This window comes from Lottia gigantea (assembly GCF_000327385.1).
Source record: "Lottia gigantea unplaced genomic scaffold LOTGIsca_157, whole genome shotgun sequence".
Lineage (NCBI taxonomy): Eukaryota > Metazoa > Mollusca > Gastropoda > Lottiidae > Lottia > Lottia gigantea.
Window position 1 is genome coordinate 71,607 of NW_008707910.1, and position 15,857 is coordinate 87,463.

At 38.0% G+C, this 15,857-nt stretch overlaps 1 protein-coding gene across 1 annotated transcript; it reads left to right on the plus strand.

The window, feature by feature from the left end:
- Window positions 1-2,908: 2,908 nt before the first annotated feature.
- LOTGIDRAFT_173358 (hypothetical protein) lies at window positions 2,909-8,802 on the plus strand (the record flags this gene model as incomplete). Its single annotated transcript, XM_009050836.1, has 9 exons — window positions 2,909-3,217; window positions 3,267-3,689; window positions 3,867-4,078; window positions 4,342-4,364; window positions 4,577-5,426; window positions 5,458-5,917; window positions 6,136-6,324; window positions 6,986-7,111; window positions 8,758-8,802. 9 exons carry the CDS (start codon window positions 2,909-2,911, stop codon window positions 8,800-8,802), a joined length of 2,637 nt encoding a protein of 878 aa, XP_009049084.1.
- Between the last annotated feature and the right edge of the window lie 7,055 nt (window positions 8,803-15,857).

Below are 15,857 nucleotides of genomic sequence, written 5' to 3' on the forward strand. Positions count from 1 at the left end.
ATAAGTGTTTGATGACGTCACTAGTTGCAAAATGTGCTCACTAATTGCAAAATGTGCTCACTGATTGCAAAATGTGCTCACTAATTGCAAAATGTGCTCGTATCACATAAGGCCCTTACTAAAGGAGATTAGTGATGTCATCAACAGGAAACACAGACCTCTGACTGAGAATTGGAATAATGCAAATTGAGGCTATTGGTGACCCCGATACACATAAAAAATGTAGGGAATCTCTATACAATCCCTTTAAAGCAGATGAAAAGATATGATAATATTCATAGAAATGTGAATTTACATAAATATTCATGATGTGAATTGATAAAAAACTGTATTTTGACACCAGTGTTTAATAATAACTCAGTATTTTATATGATGAGATGTTTATTGATTTTAAACACTGATGTTTTTAAATACATATCATTATTAACAATTTATAAACTATATGATTATACAGATACAACAAGTTATTTGATAATCCTCAAGTGTTCAAGATTTTTTTAATTTTCTCAATACCATGTTATTTATACTGTTTATAAGAAGTTGTAATAGGTAAAATAGCACGAGATAATCTGATATACATATACTATTTATTAACTCAATGTTTCACTTGCTAAAAGGTCAGCGCACATTTACTGATTTTTTATGCCACTGGGGTGTCTCATTCGGCTTTCTGTAGTGCTACCGTAAACATTATGTCATCCAGAATTGCGCATGTGATACATTTCTATTGGTTGAGCTTTAAATAGATCATGACAATTTATGCAGATCACCCACATACATGTACTTAATGACAAGGCACGGCAGAACGTCTTTCAATCAAACATGCCAGATATCTCCCTATCACTTCCGATTTTGTTGTAGGACTGTTGTAGATCAATGACACTGGCAAATTTTTTGACTCTGATATTATCATGTGCTCCAGACATAAGTAGGTAGGCAGGTAGATGACAAATTAACGTTCGCTTTCAGTAGATGCTGATATCACAAACTAGGTAGTTGTTGGTAGATGACAAGTTAACGTTCGCTTCCAGCGGATGCTGATATCACAAACAAGGTAGAGGTTGGTAGATGACAAGTTAACGTTCGCTTCCAGCTAACTGATATCACAAACAAGGTAGTTGTTGGTAGATGACAAGTTAACGTTCGCTTCCAGTGGATGCTGATATCACAGACTAGGTAGTTGTTGGTAGATGACAAGTTAACGTTCGCTTCCAGCGGATGCTGATATCACAAACTAGGTAGTTGTTGGTAGATGACAAGTTAACGTTCGCTTCCAGCGGATACTGATATCACAAACAAGGTAGTTGTTGGTAGATGACAAGTTAACGTTCGCTTCCAGCGGATACTGATATCACAAACTAGGTAGTTGTTGGTAGATGACAAGTTAACGTTCGCTTCCAGCGGATACTGATATCACAAACTCGGTAGTTGTTGGTAGATGACAAGTTAACGTTCGCTTCCGGCGGATACTGATATCACAAACTAGGTAGTTGTTAGTAGATGACAAGTTAACGTTCGCTTCCAGCAGATAGTGATATCACAATCTAGGTAGTTTTTGGTAGATGACAAGTTAACGTTCCCTTCCAGTGGATACTGATATCACAAACTAGGTAGTTGTTGGTAGATGACAAGTTAACGTTCGCTTCCAGCGGATACTGATATCACAGACTAGGTAGTTGTTGGTAGATGACAAGTTAACGTCCACTTCCAGCGGATACTGATATCACAAACTAGGTAGTTGTTGGTAGATGACAAGTTAACGTTCGCTTCCAGCGGATATTGATATCACAAACTAGGTAGTTGTTGGTAGATGACAAGTTAACGTACAAACAAGGTAGTTGTTGGTAAATGACAAGTTAACGTTCGCTTCCAGCGGATACTGATATCACAAACTAGGTAGTTTTTGGTAGATGACAAGTTAACGTCCGCTTCCAGCGGATGCTGATATCACAAACTAGGTAGTTTTTGGTAGTTGTAGTAGTTGGGCCAACCTTAAAATTATCTCTGTTGCGGATTTCCCGGCCGGGTCGTTTTGAAATAACGTAAAAAGTGCCGTGTGGGAGATTTTCACTAAAAAAAATATTATGCGTACGTATCCCCTGCATGAAAACGTAAAAAAAATCTACTTATTTCCGTACAGACTATAAATCCAGCATGTATCGCTACTGCCAAATTATGACCATCTCTTATAATTTTATTGTAATCTATGACCAGTGTTTACCACGCTGAATATGCCATTCGAACTCCGTCGCTTATCTCATTATGACCATTTCTTGTAATTTTATTCTATGACCAGTGTTTACCACGCTGAATATGCCATTCGAACTCCGTCGTTTATCTCATTATGGCCATTTTTTATAATTTAATTCTATGACCAGTGTTTACCACGCTGAATATGCCATTCGAATTCAGTCGTTTATCTCATTATATTGTTAGGGGCGGGGCGGTGAACTTGATTGACAGATATAACATTTTAGCGTATTTTATCACAAAAGATAAACCAATGTATAAACCAGCGTTTATTTCCCCATAACGATAACAAGATCCACATTCATTCCTTAAATGACTAATAACAGATAAGGATGGGAATACGGGAATTCTGATTTGCATGGCGCCCGTTCGATGACGCGGTGCCTTCCCCATCTGGTCAAGGCCACTGAAAACAAGAGGGAGGAATTGAGAAAGCTTGCAAGCGGTGATGGCGAATTTGACAAGTAATAAGTTGTTAAGTGTGGCGGTCAAAGCCAGAATATCTGATGACAGCAGCGACCACAAGGCACTCCTGCCTTTGACACTCTGCCGTTTTGAACTGCACCTGTTCGACAAGTTAGTGAACGATCACACGCTTGATACGGAGAGCCATGACACATCAGGATCGACAGGTTTGTTGGTTGAAGTTTATGATGAAATGCCGTCCTCATCGTCGCGCCTCTCATCAACATCACGTATGGTCGTGGATGTCGACGAAAAGATTAACGAGATCCTGAACTTTTCCCCCAATATCAAATACATTAGTTTCTCGCTTGAGAATGTTATGTCTAGTGCCAGTGGTGGTAGTAGCAGCAGCCCGGCTCATCACCATGGCAATAACTTGTCAACCTTCTTGCCCCTTTTAACACCAGGGGGTGATGTTACACCTAGCCATGCATCTGAAAAGCCAAAGAATGCTTTCAACATGATGATGTCGGACCGAACCATGAAAAAGCCGGCTAATAAAGTAGAAGAAAAAAAATGCTAAAGACCAACTCCATAACTCATTTCTCCAGCAATGTGGTAATGATTTGGATTTCCCCTATGACATGGTACCCAGTGACGTACAGTATCACATTCGTTTACTCACAAATTGCCTGTGGTATCTTGATGGCAGAAAGGAAATCATAAAACAGAGAAGAGCAACAGAATCTGAGATAACTGAAGATTTTCCTGCCATGTTTGATGTTGGCAAATTTGATGGGTTCCAACAATGGCAAAAGTGGAAAACTAAGCCAAGACTTACTAAAAGTATCCTTGAGAGTCACAGCAGGAATCTTATTACTCTGATAGGTAAGCCATTGACCATATCTTGGGATAAGAATTTAAAGTCAAGCATAGAGACCCTTGCAGCACTACTGGAGCAAGTTGCCCTGTACCTGGATAATCACAACAAGCGCCAACAGGAATACCAGTCAAAGTTGATACCAGCACGTCAGGTAGGTGGTAGACCAAGCTTCATGTATAGTACGTTTAGACTATTCTGATGGAAAATAATTACTTAAGACTTATGATTTACCGGTAATCTCGGTAGCCTTTTTGATACTACCATTGATTTTAACACATTTTGTCTTCGTGATATGTAAGCTGTAAGCGTCTTCACTTTTGTCTTTTAGATCTCTGACAATGCATCAGTACAACACCATCCAGCTGGACCATTTGGTATTTGCAAGAAGTCTCACCAAATGATAGAGGATTCCTTGATCACAAGTGAAGTCTACCAACCTCATTATCTTGATCCTGATGTCTATTGTAAATCCATGTCAGCCTGCCAGAAGCACCGGTTTCTGCAAGATATAACTCTGTCTTTTCCTGTTGATGTTCTCCGGTTAGTATTGATAGTGAAACTTACCTGTTGATACATTAATTTGTATCTTGCAAATGTTAAATTTTATTCTTGGGCAGCAATATTAATCTGAAATTCATCTATGAACATGAAATTTCAGAAACATAGGATGAATTTTGACTTGCAATTTTCCTTGAACTTTGAATCTGTGTTAAGCTTTAGGTATCTAATTCAAGAGTTAAGGTGGAAGCATGTGTGATACCTCAGTCATAGTCTTAAATTAGTTAATGCTTGTTTGATTTAAGGTATGATCCTGGTGGTGGGACAGGTATATTGGTGTTTCTCTGGAAGGTTCCTTCCTCAAGGTCACAGAATGAATGCATGACAATGTCTGCAAGATTACTAGAGCTGTTGAGACCATCTCTCCCGGAATATCATACCCGAGCCATGAGAGCAGTATTCACTAAGGAAATGTCATGTTTGCAAACTAGCATTCCACCCCATGTTCTTAGATCACTGTATAGCCAACTGACCTTGGAGCCAGTGCTGACCAGCATCCTGCAATGGATGAGAGGATAAAGCTGGCAATATCTACTGAGCAACCAGATATGATCTTAGATCTCAGACATCTCAACAAAGGTCGCCCTAGTGAAACTTTTGATCAGTTCTTCAGTGTGCTGAATAAATTGATTGAAGAATTGGTTGCTGCAGATGATCGACGACATGGGGTTGCTCATATGTCACAGTTTCTTTCTGTGCCAGATTTGATCAAACAAGTGAGACTCAGCTTACCTGATGGTGTTCCTGTTCCATCTGAGTCAACAGTGTACTTATCATTTGCCCCTCCTAACACATGTTCTGAAGTGGCAAAACACTACACTGGTCGGGTAAATCTCAAGCATAAGGTCCAGTCTCGACAGCTCCGTCAAAGTCATCCTGATGCTCATTATGCTGCTGCACAATGGAAGTATATGAGATCTCTTGCTGTACACCTTGGTGGAGACAGGTGCATTCTAATGAGTGCTGATGACAAAGCAAAGATACCAGTCGGTGAACCAGGATTGGCTATATCAAGTGGTGTGAGAGGTAAACAGTCTATTGCACCTACTGAAGTTACCCTTGCAGCACTAGATCATGATGTTCTACAGAAAGGAAGTATTGTACCCAGTGTCATACTTGATATCAGTATCCCTGATGTAACTGAAGAATCATTTTACAGAGGTCAGGTGTCATTGACTCTAAAAGACTCAGTATTTGAGGCAAGTTCCCCAAACAGATTTGCTGCTGAGGTCTGTCAGTACTGGGATAGTCTGCCAGAGGACCGTCGAGGAAATATCAACACCTTACTCCTTTTCGCTGATGGTGGTCCTGATCATATATCAACATTCGAGTCTGTAAAACTCTTTGATTCATGTTTTCAGACATACCAATGTTGATCTATTAGTTGCAGCAAGAACAGCCCCTGGTCAAAGCTATATCAATCCTGTTGAAAGGGTAATGTCTATCCTGAATGTTGCTCTACAAAATGTAGCTATTGAAAGGAGCAACTGTTCAGAAGAAGTAGAGAAGGCACTAAAGTCATGTAATACTGTAGAAAGCATTCGTAAAAAGGAAGCTTTCATCAAAGAAGAGTGGAAGCAATCAATGGCACCAGTTACACAAGTCATTGCTGAGAGAATGCAGCGCTGCTCGCTGAAAGAGAGAACCTTTGTGGTTTACCCACCATCGTCACCTGAAGACATAAATAAAGTGTGGCAGACAGCCATTTCAATAGACAACCAACTTGAAGTAGGGAAACTTCAACAACAGCAAGTGAAAAACAAAAAACAGTACGAAGCTTTCAAAGAGAAACACTGTAAAGAACGACATTATTGTTTTCAGGTTAGGTTAATCCCTGCTATTAATAAAGATTTTTCTCAGTGCATGTTTTTACTTAACGAAGGTGGTTTTGCTTCTTACATGAAAGTCCTCTATTGATCAGAAATTATTGCTGCTTGCTTCGTTCTATTGCTCTTCGTTCATTTATTACAGCTAACCTGGTCTTGAATTTCATTTCTTGAAATTCATTCCTGAGATAACAATTTTGTTTTATCTTTAAGATACGGAAATGTAATGATGAAGAGTGCTGCCAAAGAACTGACAATTCTGATCCAGATTGGTTGCCAGATCCAGTAGTGGGTGATGATAGTAATTACAAAGATTTCAGTATTGTTTATGGTACAGAGACAACAGATGAAAACAGACCCTCTGTCAAATTCTCCACGAAAGCTGTGACTGCAGAAGAACAGGTAAGACCTGAAATTGAGAATATGGTTAATGTCAACCTGTGTAGTATACTTGACTAATTTTCTTATCATATGCCACCTTTTATCTTCATACAGAAATGCCAAGCATCTTTATTGACGGGCCAGAATGTTAGACATGTAGCCAAGTGTTGGGAATGTGAAAAGCCAAGGTGCTTGTACAGTAACAAAGACCTCTCAACCAGAAAGATGAATAGTCTGCTACGGATACTTAGTTTCCATGATTTCATCTGTGGAAGTATAATATCACCTGAGGGTATATATGAATGAATTGAGACAAATTAAGTCTTTGGCAATTAAGTACTATTTATACCTCTGTTCTTACGAGTTAACATATTTAAACAAACGAATCCGTTAGGATGAGTTTGTTTGTGGTATATATTACTTGTAACATAAATAAGATCACTTTACTGTTTTATCCAATGAAAATTGAAGTGTCAAAAAGGGGTGAAGCTACAGCCGTGCATTAACTGAGTTGGTTATTGTACACCTAGGCCCTACCTACTTTCCTCTTAGTTACTACTAGGAGTTTGTGTCAAATTATCCAAGTATGCAATAACAACAAATTTCTGATTTGAGACCATGGTTTTCTTTGAACAAGTACATGTATCTGTTATTGTGATATTTCCTCTCTCTCTCTTTTCAGGTCATCCCTTGGATGGGGTTGTCTTCTCACGGCTTGGGATATCGTGTGCCAGTCCTGTTGAATGGGCCTTTTACAGTTCCAGGAAGGGATCCCTCACAGTCTGCTGTCATTGTGGATCAAATGCAGGTAAGGTTGAAGCAGCATTAAAGACCCAGTACAAAATTTTGCTGCCAATTTGTCCAACATGTAGGGACAGGGGCCTGGAACCGCTTAAACGAGGTCCACAAGCTGGGAGGAAAAGGAAAGCCACCACCTGAACCACTGATTCTTGTTCTTGATTAAAACCTTTCCAACAAAGCTTAGTTTTTTTTTTGGTATTTTTTCAGATGATTTCATTTGGGTCATCTGCACATAGAAAAGCAAAAAAAAATTTCTCCTGCCTGGTGAATCTATAATGGTTACGAAATCCTCAACAAGGGTTTTTTTACAGTTGTGACGAGAAAAAGTTCCCGAAATTTCCTGGTGGCTAACTTGATGAAAAAAAATTATTTCTAACCTGCCTGGTAAAAGACTATATCCCATGAAATCCGCAACAAAGATATTTTTAAGGTTAGCCTGATAATGATTAAAGTTGCAACATAAACTGTATTGCGCTGGATGATGGAGTCATATAACCTTGTGGAACACTAAAGTACTATGTCCAGAAGTAGTAGCATTACTGGACCACAGGTACTTGAAGTTCTGTCAATATTAATGAAATATGTCATTAGTTATCAGAATGTTAAAGATGTCATTAGTGATGAGTATGTATTTATACCTTGCTGTATGACGTGAGCTTCCGGTCACATGAGATGTAGCACGCGCGCTTTCAATCACTTTGCATGCCGCTTTCGAAGTTTCAAGACGTGTGTCTGAACGTCTGAATTACTCGAATTTTTTAGTTTCCTAGAAAGCTGGTAAAACTAAAAATCTTTAGTGACTTTCTTTATAAGAAAGATTCACCCACCTTTTCGGTCATCGAGAAATCTGTCGTCTGTTTTCTGTAAGCAGAAATGGCGAATTCATCGACTTCGGGACCGAAGTCAGAAATGACAATAATCAGTGGTCAAAATTCTAAGGAAAATCACACTGAATTTGACTTGTCTAAAGCCTTATTTGATAAACCAAAAAGGAGAAAACCGGTCGGTCGGTCCGTACGTCCATATTTGTTGTATGTACGATAGAGGCTACAGTTTGTATCTGATCTTGATGAAACTTGGTATATTGATGAGATCTCGGTCAAGTTCGAAATTGGTAATAATCGGATGAACGGTTTCAGAGTTATTGCCGTTGACTTAGTAAAAACACATTCAATTTGGCTTGTATGCATGATAAGGGCTGCAATTTTTATCCGATCTTGATGAAACTTAGTATGCATGTATATATTGATGAAATCTCGGTCAGGTTTGAAATTGGTAAAAATCGGAATAACGGTTTCAGAGTTATTGCCCTTGACTTAGTTAAAACGCCTTAAATTTGGCTTGTATGCACGATAAAGGCTGTAATTTTTATCCGATCTTGATGAAACTTAGTATACTTTTAGATATTGATGAGACCTCAGTCGCAATTGGTAATAATCAGATAAACGGTTTCAGAGTTATTGCCCTTGACTCATTAAAAATGCGTTAAAATATGCCCAATGAACGTTAGAATTTTGATCCCATCTTGATTGAAATTTATGAATGTATATATTGATGAGATTTCGGTTAAGTTTGAAATTGGCAGTAATTAGATGAACGATTTTAGAGTTATTGCCCTTGACTTAGTAAAAATATGTTAAATTTGGCTTTCAGGCACGCTATAGATTAAAGTTTTTATTCGATATTGATGAAACTTAGTATGCATGTATATATTGATGAGTTTGAATTTGGTCACAATCAGATGAACGGTTTTGGAGTTATTGCCCTTGATTTAGTACATTTGGCTTGTTGTTAGGATACAGGGTGCAGTTTTTATCTGATCACGATGAAACTCGGTATGCATGTATATATAGACAAGATCTCAGTCAAGTTGAAATCAGGTGAACGGTTTTTGGAGTTATTGCCCTTGAATTAACTCAATGCGTCTAATTTAGCTTGTAGGCCTGATAGAGACTACGCTTTTTATACGATCTTGATTAAACTTGGTATGAGATCCAAGTAAAGCAACACGGATTTGTGCCTGATATCATCAGGATCCTCCTGCAGGTAGGAGTTAGTGTCTTTGTGATGGATTGGTTTACCATCTTTGCTGGATAATTGTTGTATTCTGTAAGTACTTACTGTAGGTGGTTGATTTCTTCATGATACCTGTTTTCAGTTTGGTGGGATGGCAGGAACTGTTATGAATGTACTGGTCTGTATGGGTAGGTTTGCGGTATACTGCGGTATGGAGGCTGTTGGAGGATCTGTGAACTAAAACATCAAGGAAGGATATCTGCATGTTTTCGGACTCGTGTTCTACTGTGAATTTCATGCGGGGTGGATATTGTTGAGGTGGTTCAATAACAGCTGAAGGTCATCGTCAGGGTTCATCATCACAAACGTATTGTCGATTTTTCGCACCCAGTAAAGGAGTTGGAAAGGCGCCGAGGCAAGGGCTGATTCTTCAAACTGAGTCATGTATACCTCGGTTAACAAGGGGCTGATCGGTGATCCCTTAGGGAGTCCATGTATCTGTTCATAGAAATCAGTTTTCCACGTGAAGTAGGTTGAATCGATACATGCTTCTACTAGTTTGATAATGCTGTCCAACGTAAGGTTGGTTGGGAGTTCAGAAAGGATAGGTTCTATACTCATGCGCAGTATCACGGGGGATGTTAGTAAATAGGTATTTTTTGTCTTTACAGCTAAACCACGTCCTTTCATTGTATAACTACGTCCTTTGTATACCCATATTGCATTTTGTATAATCATTATCTAACGCATCCAATGAATTATTTGTGAACTGTGTGTGTGGAATGTGAGGTGTCATAATAAAAAATAAAAACAGTAACTGAATTGTTTCTCCTTTCATGAAAGTAACGAACGTCCCGTCCAAAGTGGGTCATGCCTTGCTGCATCATCAATATTGTATCCTTTCCTAAACATGAAAACTCACTTACAATAACTGTGATATGTTTATGAAGAAAAAAAAACACAACATAAATTTCATCTTCATATATCGCGGGTTTACGTAACGTTTGGGCGTCCAACAGTCTCCCAAATCGATCTGTTGCCAACTTATGGATTCGATGTATACCATTGTTTTTTTTTTAGTTATTTCTTTAAGTCAATATCAATATGACTTTCATTCACGATTACATTGATGATGATGATGATGTAGATCACATGTACCTCAAATTCAACCAAATCCAACGTCTTTTCAAGCAAACAGGGACCTAAAGTTCAGTAAACCCACTTTTGAAAACAACTACCTTATTTTTTTTAAAAGAGCTGTATCCTCTGTGCTGCTCTGATAACTCGTCAATGAAATCTAGGACATAATAACAAGTATGACAATATGTTTTGGATGGGCGTGGTACATTCGGGTTATATATTTGCAATTTATCATAACGTACAAAGTATATTTGTCACCCATAATATTTTGCAAAAAGATAGGTCACTACTTTGGCCAATATGAGATAACGGTAAAAACTGTTTGGTCTTTTTAATTAAAAAAAGGAATAGATTTTACAATTTACTGAATTATCATTTTTGACTTTTAACGCCTTCACCTTTGCTTGAAATAATAACCTTTTATTACCAAGATCACTTAGAAGGGGAATGAAAGTGTTAATTTTAAAAAAATAAAGATAAGAAGAAACTATTAGAGAACATTAGACCAATATCACTGTTGTATAGATCTTGGTATAGAAAACAACAATGATGATATTCCTCCTGATCCAATACATCACCAGCTGTTCAAAAAGAAGCTCAACAACCTGCCAATGCTACTCGTTCAGGAAGAATTGTAAATCCACCAAATAGACTTATTCAAGAGATTTAGTCTCAATTTCAGTGACATTTTAGTTCTGTGTTTTCTAAGTTTTATCAATTCCATAGGACATTTCATTTTATTAGAGAGGTGTTGTGTCATAAGACTGTAAGCCACAGTACTGATTAATTGTGTATTGTGTTCTGATATTTACTTAGTTACTTCCCTTGTTGTTACTTCCCTTGTTCAACTCTTCTTCATATTGTCAGTCAATTTCCTGGGCTTAAAATAAACAAGTCATGATTAATATAGTCATTAAAATACACAACATATTGGCGACGAGGCAAATTCCAAGATGTCTCAGCTGGGTAAAATTGAAACTTTTGAAGCCTCCAGTGGTAATATCAAGCGATATTTAGATTGTTTGGACCAGTATTTCGTCGCAAACGAAATTCCAGAGGACACCGCAGAAGTTTCGAGAAGACGTGCCATATTGATTTCGTGCATAGGGGGAATGACCTATGACACGCTGTACGATTTGTGTTCACCTGATTTGCCTTCAGACAAGACTTTCAAGTGAAGGAGATTTTAGAGGAACATTTTCTCCAAAAAGACTTGTAAATTTGGGAATTTCCTCAAAGATTCCTTGCGTGGTATATTTGTTTGTGGTCTAAAGAGTTCAACCATCCAGAAAAGACTGCTGCCTGAAAACAAAACTTTGGAAGATTGTTTGAAAATAGCCTTCTTCATGGAAACAGCAGAGAAAGACATAGTTGAAATTCAACCAAATCACTATCACAATCATCACAGAATGTTAACCAAATTCAACGTAGAAATAAGAGATCTAACAACCGATCAAATCCTTCATCCAATGCATACACAAGTTACCCCAGCCAGAAATTTAGAGACACTAAGCCATCTTCACAATCCAAAGCCTATTCCTGTTTGAGCTGTGGAAAATCAGACTATTCTCGTGATGAGCATCTGCCTGTCATAATCCGAAATCCAACCATCGAAACTTGTCCATAGGGTCACTCATGGTGAATTACACTCAGAAGATCAAGACTCAGTATCAACGTTCAAGATCAACCCACATCATTCGGGGATTATTCTTCCATTCAGAATTAATCATGTAGACATAAATATGGAGCTTGATACTGGTTCCGGTGTTAGTATTATTTCAGAAAATACTTACAATTCCAACTTTTCCGATATTCCATTACAACCTTCTGACATTGTTTGCATTCACATTCCGGTGATAAAATCAATGTTTTGTCACTCCTATTCCACTACCGGATGATGTTTTTAGGAAGTTACAAGGTGGAGTCAAATTCTCTAAACTCGACTTAACCTGTGCCTACTAACAATTGTTGTTGGACGAAGAAAGTCAACAATATGTAACTATTAATACACATAAAGGACTTATCGATACAAAAGATTGCCCTTTGGTATTGCTTCATCTCCTAGCATATTTCAAAGAACCATGGACATCTCCAAGGTCTTGAAGGTATTGTCTGTATCCAAGATGATATCCTTGTATCCGGCACAGACGAAAACAACATTTATCCAATCTAGCTGTTTTCCAGAGACTATCTAAATATAGACTCCGTCTCAAACTTCGGAAATGAAGATTTCTTCAAGAATCTGTCACTTATATAGGATTCATCATATCCAAAGATGGAATTTCACCTACTGACGACAAGATTAGAGCTATCAAGGACGCTCCAGTTCCTGAGACTGTCACTCAACTTAGAGCCTTTCTTGGCATGGTTAATTATCATGGTAAATTCATACCATCCTTGAGTACCTTACTTCATCCTTTAAACCAGTTACTCCAGAAAGGCAGATCCTGGAAATGGACAGTTGCTTGCCAGAAAGCTTCCAGTCTGCTTTATCCTCATCACATGTATTGGTTCATTATAATCAAAGTCTTCCCATCATCCTAGAATGTGATGCAAGTCAGTATGGTATAAGAGCTGTAATTTCTCACAAGTTTCCTGATGACTGTGATCGACCTATTGCATACACATCAAGTTCACTCAATTCTGCTGAGAAAAATTACAGCCAAATCGAGAAAGAAGCTTTAGCCACTGTTTGGTGTTTCCAAGTTCTATATGTACCTCTATGGTAGAAAGTTTACGTCCGAATATATAGCTAAAGTTGATGCGCTGTCAAGACTTCCGCTGTCTTATACCGCAGATAGATCTGTAGAAGAAACTATTTATTCAGTATCTTCACGTTTAGACAAACTTCCAGTCACATCTACTCAGATATCCAAACCAAATAGTGTTAACCCAGTATTATCCAAGGTGATCCGACTCATAGAATCAGGATGGATGGAAAATTGTCAAGAAGCCTTATTTCCATCGTAAGAATGAACTTTCCATTGAGCGAGGTTGTTTGCTCTGGGGACTTAGAGTTATCATTCCCAGAAATCTACAAGCTGACATTCTGCAAGAATTTCATGGATCTCACATGGGTGTAGTCAAGATGAAAAATCAAGCTAGAAGTTATGTATGGTGGCCCAACATAGACATCGACATAAAAAGAATTGCCAGAGATTGCAAGAGATGTCAACAAACTCGTAATAAACCAGCAAGGGCTCCTCTTACTTCTTGGACATGGCCTTCCAGACCATTTCAACGTATACATATTGATTTCGCTACTCACGAAAGTAAATATTTCCTGATATTAGTTGATGCTTATTCCAAATGGCCCGAAGTTCACGGTCCTATGAAAACAACTAATGCTGAAGCAACAATTAATGCTTTACGTAATATTTTTGCAAGGTATGGTTTACCAGAGAATATTGTCTCCGACAATGGACCTCCATTTCATTCAGCTGAATATACATCTTTTCTGAAGAAAAATTTTATCCACTGTACGATGTATCACCATATCACCCTGCATCCAATGGACAAGCAGAGAGATTTTTTCAAACTTTTAAGTTCTCAACCGAATAACTTTTCATTCATATTATTGACAACTTCCTGCTTACCTATAGAAGTACTGCACAATCCACTACCTTACGTACTTCAGCGGAATTATTCTTTGGCCGTCAATTGCGCACAAGATTAGCTTTGGTTCGACCTAATGTCAAGATGGAAGTTGTCAACGTCAATCATCAATGAAGGATCGACATGATGATCGAGCAAAACAACGTTTATTTCACTTGGGAGAGAACGTGATAGTTCGAGATTTTGCACCTAATACCAAGAATAAATGGCAGTCTGGAACTATTATTGATCATCATGAACCTTCAACTTACATTATTCAACTCGTAGATGAACGAATTTGGAAGCGTCATAAAGACCATATTCAAAAGGGTTCATCTCAATTGATTCTGATGGTTATGCCGACATTCACCTAGATCCTGATATAGATCTTGGTATAGAAAACAACAATGATGATATTCCTCCTGATCCAATACATCACCAGCTGTTCAAAAAGAAGCTCAACAACCTGCCAATGCTACTCGTTCAGGAAGAATTGTAAATCCACCAAATAGACTTATTCAAGAGATTTAGTCTCAATTTCAGTGACATTTTAGTTCTGTGTTTTCTAAGTTTTATCAATTCCATAGGACATTTCATTTTATTAGAGAGGTGTTGTGTCATAAGACTGTAAGCCACAGTACTGATTAATTGTGTATTGTGTTCTGATATTTACTTAGTTACTTCCCTTGTTGTTACTTCCCTTGTTCAACTCTTCTTCATATTGTCAGTCAATTTCCTGGGCTTAAAATAAACAAGTCATGATTAATATAGTCATTAAAATACACAACATATTGGCGACGAGGCAAATTCCAAGATGTCTCAGCTGGGTAAAATTGAAACTTTTGAAGCCTCCAGTGGTAATATCAAGCGATATTTAGATTGTTTGGACCAGTATTTCGTCGCAAACGAAATTCCAGAGGACACCGCAGAAGTTTCGAGAAGACGTGCCATATTGATTTCGTGCATAGGGGGAATGACCTATGACACGCTGTACGATTTGTGTTCACCTGATTTGCCTTCAGACAAGACTTTCAAGTGAAGGAGATTTTAGAGGAACATTTTCTCCAAAAAGACTTGTAAATTTGGGAATTTCCTCAAAGATTCCTTGCGTGGTATATTTGTTTGTGGTCTAAAGAGTTCAACCATCCAGAAAAGACTGCTGCCTGAAAACAAAACTTTGGAAGATTGTTTGAAAATAGCCTTCTTCATGGAAACAGCAGAGAAAGACATAGTTGAAATTCAACCAAATCACTATCACAATCATCACAGAATGTTAACCAAATTCAACGTAGAAATAAGAGATCTAACAACCGATCAAATCCTTCATCCAATGCATACACAAGTTACCCCAGCCAGAAATTTAGAGACACTAAGCCATCTTCACAATCCAAAGCCTATTCCTGTTTGAGCTGTGGAAAATCAGACTATTCTCGTGATGAGCATCTGCCTGTCATAATCCGAAATCCAACCATCGAAACTTGTCCATAGGGTCACTCATGGTGAATTACACTCAGAAGATCAAGACTCAGTATCAACGTTCAAGATCAACCCACATCATTCGGGGATTATTCTTCCATTCAGAATTAATCATGTAGACATAAATATGGAGCTTGATACTGGTTCCGGTGTTAGTATTATTTCAGAAAATACTTACAATTCCAACTTTTCCGATATTCCATTACAACCTTCTGACATTGTTTGCATTCACATTCCGGTGATAAAATCAATGTTTTGTCACTCCTATTCCACTACCGGATGATGTTTTTAGGAAGTTACAAGGTGGAGTCAAATTCTCTAAACTCGACTTAACCTGTGCCTACTAACAATTGTTGTTGGACGAAGAAAGTCAACAATATGTAACTATTAATACACATAAAGGACTTATCGATACAAAAGATTGCCCTTTGGTATTGCTTCATCTCCTAGCATATTTCAAAGAACCATGGACATCTCCAAGGTCTTGAAGGTATTGTCTGTATCCAAGATGATATCCTTGTATCCGG